Source organism: Bombina bombina, chromosome 4 (genome assembly GCF_027579735.1).
Source record: "Bombina bombina isolate aBomBom1 chromosome 4, aBomBom1.pri, whole genome shotgun sequence".
Taxonomy (NCBI): domain Eukaryota; kingdom Metazoa; phylum Chordata; class Amphibia; order Anura; family Bombinatoridae; genus Bombina; species Bombina bombina.
The window spans coordinates 803,139,919-803,159,611 of NC_069502.1; the positions used below are offsets into that span (position 1 = coordinate 803,139,919).

Here is a 19,693-nt window from a genome sequence, read left to right on the forward strand (position 1 = left end):
GCTGGCCCATTTTTGGTGAACAACCTGGGTTGTCCTTGCTGATTGGTGGATAAATTCATCCACCAATAAAAAAGTGCTGTCCAGAGTACTGAAACCAGTTCTTTTTCAAATAATGATAGGATGAGAACGAAGGAAAATTGATAATAGGAGTAAATTAGAAAGTTGCTTAAAATTGCATGCTCTTTCTGAATTACAAGCAAAAAAAATTGGGTTAAGTGTCCCTTTTAAATGACAAGTTGAACAATGTGCATTCTTTCATGATTTTGGTGTATTTATTTAGATATGGGCAATTGCCTGTCTTGATAATATGATGAAAAAGTAAGCACCACAATATCTGAATAAAATAATATTTAACATTTGCAAACTATATGTAAACCTGCTTTTGGATATGTACTGTTCCTTTAAATGGTGGAACATTGGAAATTGCAGGAAGAGGATAAGGGTTTAAATAATGAGGATGAACTCTCCAGTATTATCTCTGATAAAGCTACAGTATAGATACTGTGAAGGAGTGAAATGCACGTCACGTTGGCGATATCTTTTTTTTGTTGAAATCTTTTTATTGATTTTTCACAAATTGTAAAAAACATGACATATGTTTTGTCAACGAAAATGACAATAAAACAGAAAAACATGAACAATACAGTCTACAACCGAATACTCTTAGTCTGTGCTTAGGTATTAGAATACAAATAAATACACTTCTAGTCTCTTAATCTCAGTAGATTTCTAGGGGGTATGATCTCTTCTTCCCTTCCAGTAGCCCCGACTTTTTGAAGCTCAAATCAAAATCCCAAAATATCTTAATTTCAAGTGCTATCTAGGTGGTTGAGGGTCTTGCTCTATTTAACTTTTCTGTGAACATTATATAGGGTTCCCATTGTTGGGTAAATTGGTTTCTGGAGTTCAGAACAGCTGCTGAGGCACTGGCCATATTATAATGATAGTCAATTCTTTTTTTGACATAGTCAAATGTGGGGGGGTCTACTCTCCAGAATCTCGCTATTGAGATTCGTACTATGGTACAGATTATTGCTATCAGTTTATGATGTCTTTTAACAGTGCCTCCAACAGGGAAGTGTAGCAAAGCTTGTTCTGGAGATAAGTTAAATTCAGTCTCGAAAATGGTACTTAAAAATGTGGAGGTTTGATCCCATAACTTTTTAACTTTATTACATTGCCACCACATATGGAAATAAGTCCCTTCCTCCCCACATGCTCTATAACACCTAGAGGAGACGTCTATCTGAGAGTTGGCCATTCTTGTGGGGTACATGTACCATTTAAATACCACCTTAATATAATTCTCTTTTAATAATGCATTCGGGGAAAAAGACAGGCCTCTGTCAAGGTTGGTTAACCAAGTCTCTAATGTCCAGGTTTGATTTATGTCTTGTTCCCACTTAATCATAAAAGAGCTTTTTTTATTGCAGGTTCCTTCGCTAAATGACGGATATAATAAAGCAATCAATCCCCTCCTATAGTCTCTTGCTAGACATATGGTTTCTAGTGTGGTATTATTTGGGGGGGGGGTGTTTGATCCCATTATTTCTCTTATCCTAGATGTGAGTTGTAGGTAGTGATACCATTCTCCCTGTTCAGGAGTCCCTAATTCTCTGTATTGGGAGAAGGTCAATACTTTATTGTTAATGAATGCATCTGCTATACGATAGAGACTTTTGTTCTCCCATTTCTTCTGAATATGTGTACTAATGAGTGATATGATGGGGACCAATGGGGTCAATCTTGATCTAACATTAACTAGGGGGAAAGCCTTGGTCAATTTATCCCAGATATAAGTCGTGTGACTAATCGAGACATATTCTTTGATACATCCTGGCCTATGCTGCTTCACGGCCCAGAGAATGGTATCTAACCTTCCTACCTCTAGTATATCTTTTTCTAATTGCACCCATTGGGGTGCTTGGTTACGTTGGCGATATCTTTTGTGGATTACAAATTACTATGGGTGATCACCTTTATTTGCTTACGGGGACACTCAAGTCAAAATTGACCTTTAATGATTCAGATGAAGCATGCAATTTTAAACAACTTTCCAATTTACTTCCATTAACAAAATGTGCACAGTCTTTTTATATTTACACTTTTTGAGTCACCGGCTCCTACTGAGCATTTGCAAGAATTCATAGAATATACTATATGCATTTGTGATTGGCTGATAGCTGTCACATGATACAGGAGGAGTGGAAATAAACATATCTGTGAATTTTGCCTGAAAAAAAAATACTACTCATTTGAAGTTTAGACTAAAAGCTATTGCATTGTCTTTTTATCATGCATTTGTTGATTATGCAAATCTACTGTATTTACCGGTCCTTTAAGCATGTTAGAACACAGTGAGCAGTAGCAGGCATGTATGGATTAGAAGAATATCCCGTTACACTGATGCTTTGGCTGGATGTAAACATCTGGCCATGCATCTCTACGGGGGCGGACCCTCCATGTGTTTGAGGCTGTAATCACCTGGGACCAGATGAGGAGTTCTCTCTTAATGTTTGGAGGTATGGTAAAGGCAGCAGCACATTACTTGGGATGATAAGGATTTCAGCTGAATATGCAGTTGGGACCTTATGAGCAATGATAACTGTGGTCAGTTTATACCTGCATAGTGATTGGGATATGTTTGCTATACAAGATTTGGCTCATGAATGCATTTACATATATTATACTTGGAATGCTTTTATCTCATAGCGTTTCCCTGAAGTGGGACTTAGCAACATTATGCTATATAAGCGCTCTAAATATGGACACTTAGGTTTGTTTGAGAACTAAAAGTGATATATTGGTATGTGTTTTGTTATCTATGCTATGCTTGTAATATATCTATCTAAAAGGCATGGTTTTACCACCCATATTTTGTATTGGATGTGTTTTCTGTAAAACAAATATTTTTGGACTATATACTCTTTGAAAAGAGTGCTGAATCCCCTTACTTTGTGAAGAGGTGTAATGTGTACCCTCTTTGAACGTTCTTCCTTTTACCAAATGTTTTAATTTGCTCTTTAAGGGTCTACAATACATATTGGTCTCTTTCCATAACTAGTTACATTTATAATATAGTTTTGTGACTGATTTTATTAATTACATTTTATGTGAACATCATTTTAACAGCATGATTTTTTTAATTGAAATCCAAAAAATGTAAATTTAATTCCAGAAATATTTATTTGTTCATGTTCACTACATAGTTATTTTATATATTATACATTACTTTTTATATATATAAAATGAAAATCTGATTTTCATTACAGGTAACGGACGTGGTATAAAGCCAACATTCTAAAAAGCACACATAAGCAATAGCTATAAAGAATAGGTTTGGATCTGAAATAATTGCATTACTAACATTATTAATGAACACAATTTTAAAAGCTCTACATGCATTTAAGGAAAATAATAGATAAAAAATGACATAAATTTCTATTTATTTTAGGGATGGACAAATATACACAGAGATTACGAGTTTTGCGGTAACAGGGGTGCGTTGCTAATGAGCAGTTTTTTCTCACCGCTCACTTAAGACAACGCTGGTATTACAGGTTTTTTTAAACCCGGCGTTAGCTGCAAAAAGGTGAGCGTAGAGCAAAATTTAGCTCCACATCTCACCTCAATACCATCGTTGCTTACGGTAGCGGTGAGCTGGAAAAACGTGCTTGTGCACGATTTCCCCATAGGAATTAATGAGGCAGAATCGGCTGAAAAAAACCTAACACCTGCAAAAAAGCAGCGTTCAGCCCCATTGATTCCTATAGGGAAACAAAAGTTATGTCTACACCTAACACCCTAACATGAACCCCAAGTCTAAACACCCCTAATCTTACACTTATTAACCCCTAATCTGCCGACCCTGACATCGCTGACACCTGCATTATATTATTAACCCCTAATCTGCCGCTCCGGATACCGCCGCCACCTATATTATCACTATGAACCCCTAATCTTCTGCCCCAACATCGCCGACACCTCAATGTTGCCGCCACCTAACTACACTTATTAACCCCTAATCTGCCGCCAACATCGCCGCCACTATTATAAAGTTATTAACCCCTAAATCTAAGCCTAACCCTAACCCCACCTAACTTAAATATAATTTAAAATAATCTAAATAAAATTACTACAATTAAATAAATAATTCCTATTTAAAACTAAATACTTACCTATAAAATAAACCCTAAGCTAGCTACAATATAACTAATAGTTACATTGTAGCTAGCTTAAGGTTTATTTTTATTTTACAGGCAACTTTGTATTTATTTTAACTAGGTACAGTAGTTATTAAATAGTTATTAACTATTTAATAACTTCCTAGTTAAAATAAGTACAAATTTACCTGTAAAATAAACCCTAACCTAAGTTACAATTACACCTAACACTACACTATCATTAACTAAATTAACTAAATTACCTACAATTAACTACAATTAAATAAAATAAACTAAAGTACGAAACCCCCCCACAAAATTACAGAAAAAAAATAAAATAATTACAAGAATTTTAAACTAATTACACCTAATCTAATCCCCCTAATAAAATAAAAAAGCCCCCCAAAATAATAAAAATCCCTACCCTAATATTTTATATATTTGAATTGCTGGCTTGTTTAACTGTTTAACCCCTACCTGCCTGATACCTGTTAACTGGACATTGCTTGTTTGATAATTCTACTGGTTAACCCCAAACTGCCTGATTACACGTTGCTGGAACTTTGCTTGCTAGACTATTCTACTGATTAACCCCATACTGCCTGATTACACGTTGCTGGACATTGCTTGTTTGATAATTCTACTGGTTAACCCCAAACTGCCTGATTACACGTTGCTGGACATTGCTTGTTTGACAATTCTACTGGTTAACCCCAAACTGCCTGATTACACGTTGCTGGACATTGGTTGTTTGATAATTCTACTGGTTAACCCCAAACTGCCTGATTACATGTTGCTAGACATTGCTTGTTTGACAATTCTACTGGTTAACCCCAAACTGCCTGATTACACGTTGCTGGACATTGCTTGTTTGATAACTCTATTGGTTAATCCTTATCTGCCTGATTACACGTTGCTGGACATTGCTTGCTTGATTACTCTATTGGTTAACCCCTACCTGCCTGATTACACGTTGCTGGATATTGCTTGCTTGATTACTCTTTTGGTTAACCCTATCTACACGAAGTTTCTTCTCCTGACCCTGCTGTGCCAACTTCCAGTTTATTTCAGTGAGTATATTACTGTAGCTGTTGCAGGGTCAGGTCCTGGTATATACTCACAGTGCTAGGGTGTTTACAAACCTCATTCTAGCATTTGGGTCTAACTCTGGACTTAACCTATCCTGACAACAATACCCCCCCAACATTAAAACCCACCACCCACACACCCAACCCTACTCTAAAACCCACCCAATCCCCCCTTAATAAAACCTAACACTAACCCCTTGAAGATCACCCTACGGTGAGACATCTTCACCCAGCTGGGCACAAGTGGTTCTCCAGAGGGGCAGAAATCTTCATCCTATCCGGGCAGAAGAGGACCTCCAGACGTGCAGAAGTCTTCATCCAGACGGCATCTTCTATCTTCATCCATCCGGAGCAGAGCGGGTCCATCTTGAAGCCAGCCGACGCGGAGCATCCATCCAGACCGACGACGAATGTCGGTTCCTTTAAATGACGTCATCCAAGATGGCGTCCCTTGAATTCCGATTGGCTGATAGGATTCTATCAGCCAATCGGAATTAAGGTAGGAAAAATCCTATTGGCTGATCCAATCAGCCAATAGGATTGAGCTCGCATTCTATTAGCTGAGTGGAACAGCCAATAGAATGCAAGCTCATTCCTATTGGCTGATTGGATCAGCCAATAGGATTTTTCCTACCTTAATTTCGATTTGCTGATAGAATCCTATCAGCCAATTGGAATTCAAGGGACGCCATCTTGGATGACGTCATTTAAAGGAACCATCATTCGTCGTGTAGTTGTCGGTCTGGATGGATTCTCTGCGTCGGCTGGCTTCAAGATGGACCCGCTCCGCTCCAGATGGATGAAGATAGCAGATGCCGCCTGGAAAGAGCTGATTACTTTGGGGCAATGCCCCACAAAAGGCCCTTTTAAGGGCTATTTGTAATTTAGTATAGGGTAGGGATTTTTATTATTTTGGGGGGCTTTTTTATTTTATTAGGGGGATTAGATTAGGTGTAATTTGTTTAAAATTCTTGTAATTATTTTATTTTTTTCTGTAATTTAGTGGGGGGGGTTTTCGTACTTTATTTTATTTAATTGTAGGTAATTTAGTAAATTAATTTAATGATAGTGTAGTGTTAGGTGTAATTGTAATTTAGGTTAGGATTTATTTTACAGGTAAATTTAATTTAGTTAATGATAGTTATTTTATTTTGTTTTATTTAAATTATATTTAAGTTAGGGGGGTTAGACTTAGGGTTAGACTTAGGTTTAGGGGTTAATAAATTTAATATAGTAGCGGCGACGTTGGGGGTGACAGATTAGGGGTTAATAAATGTAGATAGGTGTCGGCGATGTTAGGGACAGCAGATTAGGGGTTAATAAAATGTAACTAGTGTTTGCGAGGCGGGAGTGCGGCGGTTTAGGGGTTAATATATTTATTAAAGTGGTGGCGATGTCCGGTCAGCAGATTAGGGGTTAAAAACGTTATTTAAGTGTTTGCTATGTGGGGGGGCCTCGGTTTAGGGGTTAATAGGTAGTTTATGGGTGTTAGTGTACTTTTTAGCACTTTAGTTAAGTTTTATGTTACGGCGTTAGCCCATAAAACTCTTTAACTACTGACTTTTAAATGCGGTAGGAGTCTTGACAGGAGAGGGTCTACCGCTCACTTCTTCCAAGACTCGTAATACTGGCGTTATGCAAGTCCCATTGAAAAGATAGGATACGCAATTGACGTAAGGGGATTCGCGGTAAGCTCGAGTCGCGGAAAAAAAGGGAGCGGTACACCTGTACCTGCCAGACTCGTAATACCAGCGGGCGTTAAAAAGTAGCGTTGGGACCTCTCAACGCTGCTTTTTAAGGCTAATGCAAGACTCGTAATCTCGCCAATAGAATGCAGAGGCATCCTTAAAAATAGAACCTAATGTCCAGTAAACATCCCTTATGCCTTAGCATGGAAGATTGAAAAAAAGGCCTAGGGTCATAACCTGTCTTTTCCCCTTGTGGCAGACGCTTATTCAAAATATTATAAAAAATAAAAATATGCCAAAAATAAATAACATTACTCTCATATTTCCTATCAACAGGTGAACTCTCAAACTGCAGTAATTCTAGTGCTGGTCAGACTTCAAATGCTTCTTTCAGTCTTTTTAAAAATCAAAGAAGCCACATGGGAAATGTATGTTCTGACTGTGAGAAATGTTTTACTTGGAAAACAAATCTTGTTGATCATCAAAAAATGCATACAGGAGAGAAAGCATTTTCATGTTCTGAATGTGGGAAGTTTTTTACTTGGACATCATCTCTTATTAAGCATCACAAAATTGACGCAGGAGAAAAAGAATTTCCATGTTCTGACTGTGGGAAATGTTTTGATCGGGAAAAAAGTCTTATTGATCATCAGAAAATTCACACAGGAGAAAAAGCATTTTCATGTTCTGAATGTGGGAAATGTTTTACTCAGAAATCACATCTTATTAGGCATCATCAAATTCACACAGTTGAAAAAGCATTTTCATGTTCTGAATGTGGGAAATGTTTTACTTGGAAATCAAATCTCGTTGATCATCAAAAAATACATACAGGAGAGAAAGCATTTTCATGTTCTGAATGTGGGAAGTGTTTTACTCAGAAATCAGCTCTTATTAAGCATCACAGAATTCACACAGGAGAAAAAGCATTTTCATGTTCTGAGTGTGGGAAATGGTTTATGCAGAAATCTGATCTTATTCGGCATCACATGATTCACACAGGAGAATTTCTTTTTTCATGTTCTGACTGTGGGAAATGTTTTAATCGGAAATCAAATCTTATCGATCATCAAAAAATTCATACAGGAGAGAAAGCATTTTCATGTTCTGAATGTGGCAAATGGTTTACTCTGAAATCATCTCTTATTAAGCATCACAAAGTTCACACAGGAGACATTTTTTTTCCATGTTCTGACTGTGGGAAATGTTTTACTGAGAAATCAAATCTTATTAAGCATCAAAAAATTCACACAGGAGAAAAAGAATTTCCATGTTCTGACTGTGGAAAATGTTTTACTCAGAAATCAAATCTTAGTAAGCATCAAAAAATTCACACAGGAGAAAAAGAATTTACATGTTCTGACTGGAAAATGTTTTACTCAGAAATCAAATCTTATTAGGCATCATCAAATTCACACAGTTGAAAAAGCATTTTCATGTTCTGAATGTGGGAAATGTTTTACTTGGAAATCAAATCTCATTGATCATCAAAAAATACATACAGGAGAGAAAGCATTTTCATGTTCTGAATGTGGGAAGTGTTTTACTCAGAAATCAGCTCTTATTAAGCATCACAGAATTCACACAGGAGAAAAAGCATTTTCATGTTCTGAGTGTGGGAAATGGTTTATGCAGAAATCTGATCTTATTCGGCATCACATGATTCACACAGGAGAATTTCTTTTTTCATGTTCTGACTGTGGGAAATGTTTTAATCGGAAATCAAATCTTATCGATCATCAAAAAATTCATACAGGAGAGAAAGCATTTTCATGTTCTGAATGTGGCAAATGGTTTACTCTGAAATCATCTCTTATTAAGCATCACAAAGTTCACACAGGAGACATTTTTTTTCCATGTTCTGACTGTGGGAAATGTTTTACTGAGAAATCAAATCTTATTAAGCATCAAAAAATTCACACAGGAGAAAAAGAATTTCCATGTTCTGACTGTGGAAAATGTTTTACTCAGAAATCAAATCTTAGTAAGCATCAAAAAATTCACACAGGAGAAAAAGAATTTACATGTTCTGACTGGAAAATGTTTTACTCAGAAATCAAATCTTATTAGGCATCATCAAATTCACACAGTTGAAAAAGCATTTTCATGTTCTGAATGTGGGAAATGTTTTACTTGGAAATCAAATCTCATTGATCATCAAAAAATACATACAGGAGAGAAAGCATTTTCATGTTCTGAATGTGGGAAGTGTTTTACTCAGAAATCAGCTCTTATTAAGCATCACAGAATTCACACAGGAGAAAAAGCATTTTCATGTTCTGAGTGTGGGAAATGGTTTATGCAGAAATCTGATCTTATTCGGCATCACATGATTCACACAGGAGAATTTCTTTTTTCATGTTCTGACTGTGGGAAATGTTTTAATCGGAAATCAAATCTTATCGATCATCAAAAAATTCATACAGGAGAGAAAGCATTTTCATGTTCTGAATGTGGCAAATGGTTTACTCTGAAATCATCTCTTATTAAGCATCACAAAGTTCACACAGGAGACATTTTTTTTCCATGTTCTGACTGTGGGAAATGTTTTACTGAGAAATCAAATCTTATTAAGCATCAAAGAATTCACACCGGAGAAAAAGAATTTCCATGTTCTGACTGTGGGAAATGTTTTACTCAGAAATCAAATCTTATTAAGCATCAAAAAATTCACACAGGAGAAAAAGAATTTCCATGTTCTGACTGTGGGAAATGTTTTACTCAAAAATCAAATCTTATTAGGCATCATAAAATTCACACAGGAGATAAAGAGGCCGATTTATGAAGCAGTGGATGCTGCTTCCGACCCACTCCTCTTCAGTTCCGCCTTAAGCAGAAGTTAAGAAGCAGCGGTCATAAGACCGCTGCTCCTTAACTCGTCCGCCACCTCTGAATTGGCGGACAGCAATCAGCCCAATCAAATACGATCAGGCTGATTGACACCCCCTTCTAGCGGACGATTGGCCGCGAATCTGCAGGGGGCGAGATTGCATCAGCATTTCAAAAGAACTGCTGGTGCAATACACTGTCGGCATTTATCGATGTCCGTCCGCACAATAATAAATTGACCCCAAAGCGTTTTCATGTTTTGAGTGTGGGAAATGTTTTACAAATCTTATTGTTCATCAAAAAAATCATACAGGAGAGAAAGCATTTTCATGCTCTGAATGTGGGATACGTTATACTCAGAGATCATCTCTTATTACACATCAAAAAATTCACACTGAAAAAAAAGCATTTTCATATTCTGTGTGTGGGAAATGTTTTCATCAGAAATCAACTCTTATTACGCATCACAAAATTCACACAGGAGAAAAAGCATTTTAATTTTCTGAGTGTGGGTAATGTTTTACTGGGAAATCAGATCTTATCATCACAAAATTCATACAGGAGAGATAACATTTTAATGTTTTGTCTGTGGGAAAGGTTTTAGTCGGAAAATGGATCTTATTAAGCATCAGAAAATTCATACATGAAAGAAAGCATTTTCATGTTTTCACTGTGGAAAATGTTTTATTCAGAAAACACATCTTATTAGACATCAAAAAATATATATTAAAGGAAATCAGAGCTTAACTTCTTAAGTGCAGAGACACAAAGTCATCATTCGTACAATGTATAAAATACTGTTGATGATTCTGGTCCTCTGGTGTACAAGCTCTTGATGCTGTTTAAAGATCCTTCTTCATCTCAAGTGGTTATGAGGTGGTCCTGAGTGTTTTTCATCCCAAGGGGTATCTGGAGTCCCTATATAGGTTTGAATAGTCAAGTGATCTGGCACAAATTAAATGTGAATTTATTTTAGTTTCATGTGCAGATCAAAGAAGTAGAAATATACCCAAAGGCTCTTATTTATATGTTAATAAATCCTTCTTTGAAATGTAGATGCTGTTGAAATGATTATTGTCAGATGATCACTGTGATGTCAGTTTTCTTTCATGTAAGTGGCAAGAGTCCATGCGCTAGTGACGTATGGAATATACATTCCTACCAGGAGGCGGCAAAGTTTCCCAAACCTCAAAATGCCTATAAATATACCTCCCACCTCACTCATACCTTAGTTGTACAAACTTTGCCTCTCATGGAGGTGATGAAGCAAGTTGTGCTTGATTTCTCTTCTGTGATAGGCGCTTCTAAGCATATTGAAGCCCAGTTGCTCTCAAAGTACAGTGTTTGTCTGAGGGATGTGAAGGGAGTATTGCCTGATGATGCGAGGTTTTCACCTATTGGAAGGCTCTCTGTAAATCGGTTGCAGGGATTCATCTGCTGCCTCCCTATACAGATCGACATTATACTCCTCTACCATTACCTCTGCTGATACATTTCAGTACTGGTTTGGCTGTCTGCTATATGTGGATGGGTGCCTTGCACGGTAATTATATACTTTTATTATATTAGACACTCAGTTATGGATTGGGCACATTTTAATTAAAGTTGTTATATATTGCCTGTATACATGCCTTGAGTCAGCAATTCAGTGCTCTTTTTTAGTGACTTTATTTGTGGCTAAATATTTGTCAAGGTTGGTATAGTCTGTGAAACATACAGGGTTTTTTTTGGAGCTAGTAATTTATTTATAAATTAGGATGCTAAGTAGTATATTAGCTTCATGGAATGTTGATAATCACATTTTATGCAGCTATAATAGAAGTATCCATTAGGTTTTATTTTGGTTTATTTAACTTGTTTGTATATACAATCAAAATTCTTACCTGCTTTTTAGAGTGATATGTGTATGTATTAGAAATCCTCTTCCACTTTGCATGTCGCGCATGTGATGATGCTATTTATGTCATAGGGTGACGTGTCATCACTGTGTGCCATTTTTATGGGGCCAAAGATTTCCAGCCAAAATTTTTTTCCTCCAAAATTCCCGTTATAAGCTCCGCCCCCAACTCATTCAGTGCTCTCAGTGAACACTTTTATATTTTTTTTCGCTGTTTCCCATTCCTTTAAGCCTTATATATATATATATATATATATTATATATATATATATATATATATATATATATTATATATATATATATGTATATCATATATAGGAGCATGGATATAAATATGCAGAATGAATTTATTTTTATTTTTTCTAATTATTTTTATTTAGTAATTTTGCAATTATGTCTCAAACGGAACCTGCCTCTGATGTTACCATAGGATATGAGCTGCATAAACAAGTATTTAACAAAGATAAGTATGTATGCTGTCATTAAGCTGATCTAAATTATTCAGCTCTATTATGTGGCACTTGTTTAACAAATTATTAAATATATCTATGACAAATACACACACTGTTATTCCATCTCAGTCTAAATGTACATAGCATTACTGCAGAAATGTAAGATTTTATTGCTACAGCTATAGAGAAGGCAATGACTGCTATTTTGCCTTCAAATAAATGTAAAAGGTTTTTGCAACATTTTCCTAAACTTAGTGAATTAGGTTCTTACCTTCAGCATACTGACGTAGCCTCTACTCATGGGGTCTCCTCTGATTCAGAGGATGCCACGTCAGAGACTGATATAGACAAATCTTCTATTTTATTTAAATTAGAATATATTTGTTCTCTCTTAAAGGAAGTTTTTTTTTAAATTTCCTGATGATAAAGCTCGTAATGTGATTGCTAAAGAATGGTCTAAGCCTGGTTCCTCTTTTAAACCTTCTAGGTTTAAGAAATTGTATCCTTTACCTGTAGCCATGGATCCTTTAGATAGGAAGCTTGAATCTTATTCAAGAAGGGCATATTTACATTCTGGCTATATTCTTAGACCTGTTATATCTATGGCTGGTGTTGCTGCTGCTTCTACTTTTTGGTTGGACAGTTTAGCACAGCAGTTGTCTTCATATTCTGAATTATCTAACATTATTGTTTTACTTCAACATGCAAATAATTTTATTTGTGATGCTATATTTGATGTTAGGAAGATCAATGTCAAATCCATGTCTTTAACCATTCTAACTAGAAGAGCTTTATGGCTTAAATCTTGGAATGATAACATGGTGTATATAACTAGATTATTATCTTTTTTCAAGGTAAAAATCATTTTGGTTCACAATTGGATTCTATTATCTCCACTGTTACTGGGGGTAAGGAGTTTTTCTGCCCCAAGACAAGAAATCTAAGGGTAAATTTAAAGCTCCCAGTCATTTTCGTTCCTTTCGTCGGAATAGAGAACAGAAAACCACTCCTTCCCATAAGGCCTCTGGCTCAAATTGGAGACCATCTCCTAATTGGAATAAATCCAAGCCTTATAAGAAACCAAATCCTGCCCCTAAACCTATATGAAGGTGCGGCCCTCAAGCCAGTTCTTTTGGTAGGGGGCAGACTAAAGCTATTTCAAAGAGTTTGGACAGACTGTGCAAAATCACTGGATTCTGAATATAATTTCTTAGGGATGTCAAAAAGGATTCAAAATAAGACTTCCTTTGGCAAGATTCTTTCTTACCCATGTAACAAAAAAAACAGTAAAAGCTCAAGTCTTTCTGATATGTGTTTCAGATCTAAAACTTTCAGGGGTAATTTTTCCCAGTTCCACAGCAGGAACAAGGATTGGGAGTTATATTAAAATCTATTCATTGTACCTATGAAGAAAAATTCTTTCAGACCTATTTTGGATCTGAAAACTTTAAATGGCGTTGTAAGAGTCCCAAGATGTAAGAGTTTCAAGATGGTGACTATAAGGACTATTCTGTCTTTTGTTCAGCAAGGTCACTTCATGTCCACAATAGACTTACAGGACGCTAACCTTCACAATCCGATTCATCCAGATAACTATTGTTTTCTGAGATTCTCTTTTCTAAACAAGCATTACCAATTTGTCGCTCTTCCATTTGGCCTTGCAACAGCACCAAGAATATTCTTAATAGTTTTAGGTGCCCTTCTATCTGTAATCAGAGGGCAGGGTATTGTGGTGTTCCCTTATTTGGATGATCTTTGTACTAGCTCAATAGATTTCCAGATAAATTCAGTGTCCATGACTCTATCCCTAACAGAAAAGAGACATTTGAGATTGGTTTCAGCTTGTCTGAACCTTCAGAAGTGTTAGGTCTCATGATTGCAGCATCAGGTGCGATCCTTTTTGCTTGTTTTCATATGAGACCTCTACAGTTTTGCATGTGGCACCAATGGAGCAGGGATTATATTCAGTTATCATGACTGATATACTTAAATCCCAACTCTCCATTCTCTCTGACTTGGTGGTTATACCATCACTTTATTGTTAAGGGGCCTCCTTTGTTTGTCCTACCTGGACTGTGATCATAACAGATGCACGTCTCTCAGGTTGGAGAGCTGTTTGGGGGTCTCTCACAGCACAAGAAGTTTGGAATCCTCTATAGGCGAGGTTAAAAATCTATATCTTAGAACTCCGTGCTATTTTCAGAGCTCTTCAGGCTTGGCCTCTATTAAAGAGAGAATCGTATATTCGGTTTCAAACAGACAATGTCACAACCGTGTCATATGTCAATCATCAAGGGGGCGACTCACAGTCCCCTAGCAATATAAGAAGTATCTCAAATACTTTTTTGGGCGGAATCCATTTCTTGTCTAATCACTGCGATTCATATACCAGGTGTAGACAATTTGGAAGTGGATTATCTTCTAAATCTGTGGAGTAGTCTCTCCATCCAGATGTGTTCTATCAGGTTGTGCAGATGTGGGGTCCTCCAGACATAGATCTGATGGCCTCTCGTCTAAACAAGAAACTTCCCAGATACCTCTCCAGGTCCAGGGATCTTTTAGTGGAAATGATTGATGCTCTAGCAGTTCCATGGTTATACCAACCTGCTTACATTTTTTTCACCTCTGGGAGTGATCTCAAAGATCATAATGGAACAATCTTATGTGTTTCTGATAGCACCAGCATGGCCTCAGATGTTCTGGTATGCGGACCTTGTCCAAATGTCCAGTTGCCAGCTTTGGTCACTTCCTATAAGACCAGACCTTCTGTCTCAAGGCCCAGTTTTCCATCAGGATCTCAGATCTCTAAATTTGAAGGCATGGAAATTGAACGCTTAATTCTTAGTCATAGACGTCTCTCTGACTCAGTAATTAACACTATGATACAGGCTCGTAAGTCTGTTTCAAGTAAGATTTATCATAGGGTTTGGAAAACCTATATTTCATGGTGTTCCACTGATGATTATTCTTGGCATTCTTTCAGAATTCCTAGGATTTCCATCTAAAGGGGAGGAAAGTCCACGCCTTCATTAATTATTTGTGGGAAATTAGAACCTCGCCACCAGGAGGAGGCAAAGACACCCCAGCCAAAGGCTTAAATACCTCCCCCACTCCCTTCATCCCTCAGTCATTCTTTGCCTTTCATCACAGGAGGTTGGCAGAGAAGTGTCGGAAGATTCGGAGTAGTCTCTTATGGAGGGTAGTACTCTTTGAAATGGGACTGGTGTTTTAAGTAGTCCTGTGTCAGGTTTTTTTCCCTGTTTTGTTTGCCATGTGCTGCTGGCAGCCATTTTACTCACCTCCCTTGCTGACTCTGGTGCATACTGTGTGATGCTACTCATTTCCTGCACTTCCTTTTATGGCCAGACTTGTGTACATCATCCGTGTGAGACAGGATGCAGTCTCAGAATTGTGATGTCATCACTTATTATTTAAAGGGCCTCTGTTCAGTATGCTTTGCCCTTGCGTTGTCTCAGACCTGTTTGTGAGAGCTCCTGTGTATTACCTGGCTGTCTGACGTCCTTCCAGATCCCTGGCTTGTTCCTGACTCTGCTGTTCTCCTTGTTCCTGATCCCGGCTCGTCTGACTACTCGCTTTGGCTCCTGACTCGGCTCGTCTGACTACCAGCTCTGGTTTTGATTCCTGGCTTGTTATTAGACTTGTGGACTTTTTATTATTTTTTTGCTATTAATAAAGGTTATGATTCCTGCCATCCTGACATTGCGCAAGGGCCATGAATTCTGATGGTGCTAATAATCCACCTTTACCTGCCATAATTTCCTAGATAGATGAACAGGATCACCGCTTGGATCAATTTGCACTAGCCTTGCTAACCCTGCTGACTTGCACTGCACATTTGGACCAAAGTGTCCCGCAAGTTATGGCTGCTCCTGTTTCCGCTGCTGCACCTAGTCCTACCAGGAGCATATCAGGTTCTGCACCTCTACCTCAGCAATATGGAGGGGATCCTAATCAGTGCAGAGGGGTTTTGAACCAGGTGGGCATTTACTTTGAGGTGTTACCTCAGGCGTTTCCCTCTGACAGAGCTAAGGTGGGATTTCTCATCTCGTTACTCTCTGACACAGCTCTTGCCTGGGCTAATCCCTTGTGGGAGACTAATAAACCTCTGCTGCTAAATGACTCATGTCCATTCAGCAAGGTACAAGATCTGTTGCTTCGTATGCCATTGAGTTCCGTACGCTTGCCGCAGAGGTAGGTTGGAACAATGAAGCCCTTGTTGCCGCCTTCTTTCATGGGCTCTCTGATGTGATTAAAGACGAAGTTGCTGCCAGAGATTTACCAGAGGACCTTGAGTTATTGGTTTCTTTTTTTTTTTATCCTAATTGACATCAGACTCAGAGAGAGGCCCTCTTTCAAGGAGCGCTTGCGGAAGCCTCCTGTTCTGTTGTCTCCTACGTGTTCGTTCCCACCCATGCCTCCCTCTCCTCCCATGCCTCCTGGTCCCGAGTCACCAGGTACTGCTGAGCCAATGCAGTTGGGATTCACGCGTCTCTCTGCGGCGGAGAGGGCCTTCAGGAGGAGGGATGGGCTCTGCCTCTATTGTGGGTTACAGGGCCACCTTTTGAAGTCTTTTCCTACACGGCCAGGAAAAGCTCACACCTAAGGTCCTGTCGGGGGCAGACCTTGGGTGGTTTATCCTCGTCCCCGGAACCGCTAAACGAGAAACCTTTGGTCACGGTTGTCCTTTCCTGGGTGGACTCCTCCATAGTCACCCTGGCTCTTGTTGACTCCCTTGCTGCAGGCTATTTCATTGACAGTGCTTTTGTATCAAAGCACTCCATTCCTGTTTTTCCTCAGTCCGTTCCGCTTGCTATTGAGGCCATTGATGGCAGGCCCCTTCAGCCGCACTCGTTATTTACAAAACTGATCCGTTATCCATGGCTGTTGTGGCTCTCCATTTTGAAACCCTCCAGTTCCAGGTGATAAACTCTCTGCATTTTCCGGTTGTTCTGGGTTATCCCTGACTCCAAAAGCACAATCCCAGTCTCGACTGGGGCAGGTCAGAAATTTTGTTATGGTGTTTCCACTCGTTTTCGGAAACCAGTTAAAGTCTTGTGCACTTCTTCGGTATCTCAATTGCCAGAGGAGTACCGAGAGTTCCTAGACATTTTTGACAAGGTGCGTGCCGGTACATTGCCTCTTCACCAGTCTGACAATTGTGCCATTGACCTGTAACCCAGAGCCATTCCTCCTCGGGGCCGGGTTTACCCTCTATCTGTTGTGGAGAATTGTGCTATCGAGGAGTATGTTACCGATGCTCTGTTGCAGGGGATCATCCGCAAATCCTGTTCTCCTGCAGGGGCTGGCTTCTTCTTTGTGAAGAAAAAGGGTGGCGAGTTAAGACCATGCATCCATTATAGGGGTCTTAACCGTCTTACCATTAAGAATGCTTACCCTATTCCGCTCATTACGGAACTCTTTGACTCTTTGACCGCCTCAAGGGAGCTACATTCTTTACTAAACTTGATTTGAGAGGAGCATACAATCTCGGTAGGATCAAGGAGGGCCACAAATGGAAAACAGCATTTAACACCAGGAGCGGGCATTATGAGTATCTTGTAATGCCCTTTGGCCTATGTAATGCTCCTGCTGTTTTCCAGGAATTAATGATGTCCTACGAGATATGTTGCAACAGTGTGTTGTGGTGTAGTTAGACGACATCCTCATGCACTCACCCACACTTGAGGCTCATCGTTCTGATGTTACACGGGTTCTTCAGAGACTACATGAGAACGGCCTGTTTTGTAAACTCGAGAAATGTGAGTTCCATCAGACTCAAGTAGCCTTCCTAGGTTATGTTATCTCCGTTGCAGGGTTCTCCATGGATCCTGACAAGTTATCTGCAGTTCTGCAGTGGCCTCGCCCAGTTGGTCTTCGGTCTATTCAATGTTTTTTGGGGTTCGCCAATTACTATAGAAAGTTTATTAAAAACTTTTCTTCCTTGGTCAAACCTATCACAGACATGACCCGTAAAGAGAGAATGATCCTCTCCATTGGTCACCTACTGCCATTAAGACCTTTGATAGTCTTAAGACTGCCTTTGCTGCCGATCCAGTTCTGGCTCATCCTAACCCTGTCCTGCCTTTCGTTCTTGAGGTCGATGCGTCTGAGACTGGAGTAGGTGCCCTCTTGTCTCAACGTCCTACGCCTGAGGGTTCCTTGAATCCGTGTGGTTTCTTCTCTAAGAAATTGTCTTCAGCGGAGTGCAATTATGAAATTGGTGACAGGGAATTACTGGCCATAATTTTGGCACTCAAGGAATGGAGGCATCTTCTTGAGGGTACTAGCGTGCCAGTGCTCATTCTTACCACAAGAATTTAACTTATCTATCTGAAGCAAAACGTTTGTCGCCCGACAGACCAGATGGGCGCTATTTTTGTCTCGGTTTAATTATGTGATCTCCTACCTGCCTGGTAGTAAGAATGTTAGGGCCGATGCCCTCTCTCGTCAAATTTTCGCCTCTGTCCAATGAGGAGTCTGTACCCACTCCAGTTATACCTCCTGACCATATTTTGGCTACCATACGTACTAATTTGACTTCTCCCTTGGGGGAGGAGATCCTAGCTGCACAAACCAATGCACCTCCTGAGAAACCTTGTGGTAAGTGTTTTGTTCCTGAGAATCTTAACTAAAACTAAAGTTTTGCACACTTACCATTTTCCTAAACCCGCAGGTCATCCAGGCAAGAACCAAGTGATTTGGTCTGTCACTCGACAATTCTGGTGGCCAGGTCTTTGTTCTGATGTTGCTGCGTATGTTGCCTCCTGCTCAGTTTGTGCACAGAATAAGACTCCTCAATGTCTTCCTGTGGATCTTCTTCAACCTATTGCTAATGGTGAGCGTCCTTGGACACATCTTTCCATGGACTTCATTGTGGAGCTCCCTGTTTCCGATGGCAATACTGTTATCCTTATGGTGGTTGACCGTTTTTCTAAAATGTCACATTGCATTCCCTTGAAGAAGTTGCCTACCGCTCAGGAGCTTGCTTCAATTTTTGTCCGGGAGGTCTTCCGTTTACATGGGTTACCCAAGGAGATAGTGTTGGACCGGGGCAGCAAGTTTGTCTCCAGATTTTTGCGTTCCTTTTGTGCTCAAATGGGGATCCAGCTTTCCTTCTCCTCGGCTTATCACCCTTAATCCAATGGGGCTGCGGAACGGTCTAATCAAGCTCTGGAACAGTTCCTCCATTGCTATGTCTCAGATCACCACAATAATTGGTCTGAACTGTTACCTTGGGCAGAGTTTGCTCATAATAGTGCTATTAATGCTTCCTCCAAGTTATCCCCGTTCATGGCGAATTATGGGTTTCAACCATCCTTGTTGCCCGATTAATTCATGTCAGGGTATTCCGGCTTTGGAGGAGCATCTCCGGCAACTCCGTTCCACGTGGGTGCAGATTCATGATTGCCTTCATCGTTCTATGCAGCGCCAAAAGTTCCAGGCTGATCGTAGGCATCCTACCAGGTTGGTGAGAGAGTTCGGCTGTCCTCCCGCAACTTGAACCTTCATGTGCCTTCCAATAAACTGGCTCCCCGTTATGTTGGTCCTTTTCGAA

General features: G+C 39.2%; 2 protein-coding genes across 2 annotated transcripts; both read left to right on the forward strand.

Annotated features, from left to right (window-relative positions):
• Positions 1-7,339: 7,339 nt before the first annotated feature.
• LOC128657042 (gastrula zinc finger protein XlCGF71.1-like) lies at positions 7,340-8,180 on the forward strand (the record flags this gene model as incomplete). The annotated part of the gene is made up of 1 exon (XM_053711267.1): positions 7,340-8,180. A coding segment is annotated over exon 1 (822 nt), but the record flags the coding sequence as incomplete, so codon positions are not given.
• Positions 8,181-8,568: 388 nt separating this feature from the next.
• Positions 8,569-10,823, forward strand: LOC128657880 (oocyte zinc finger protein XlCOF6.1-like). Its single transcript, XM_053712309.1, has 2 exons — positions 8,569-8,591; positions 8,761-10,823. The coding sequence occupies exons 1-2, from the start codon at positions 8,569-8,571 to the stop codon at positions 9,722-9,724; spliced, it is 987 nt and encodes a 328-aa protein (XP_053568284.1). The 3' UTR covers positions 9,725-10,823.
• The last annotated feature ends 8,870 nt before the right edge of the window (positions 10,824-19,693 follow it).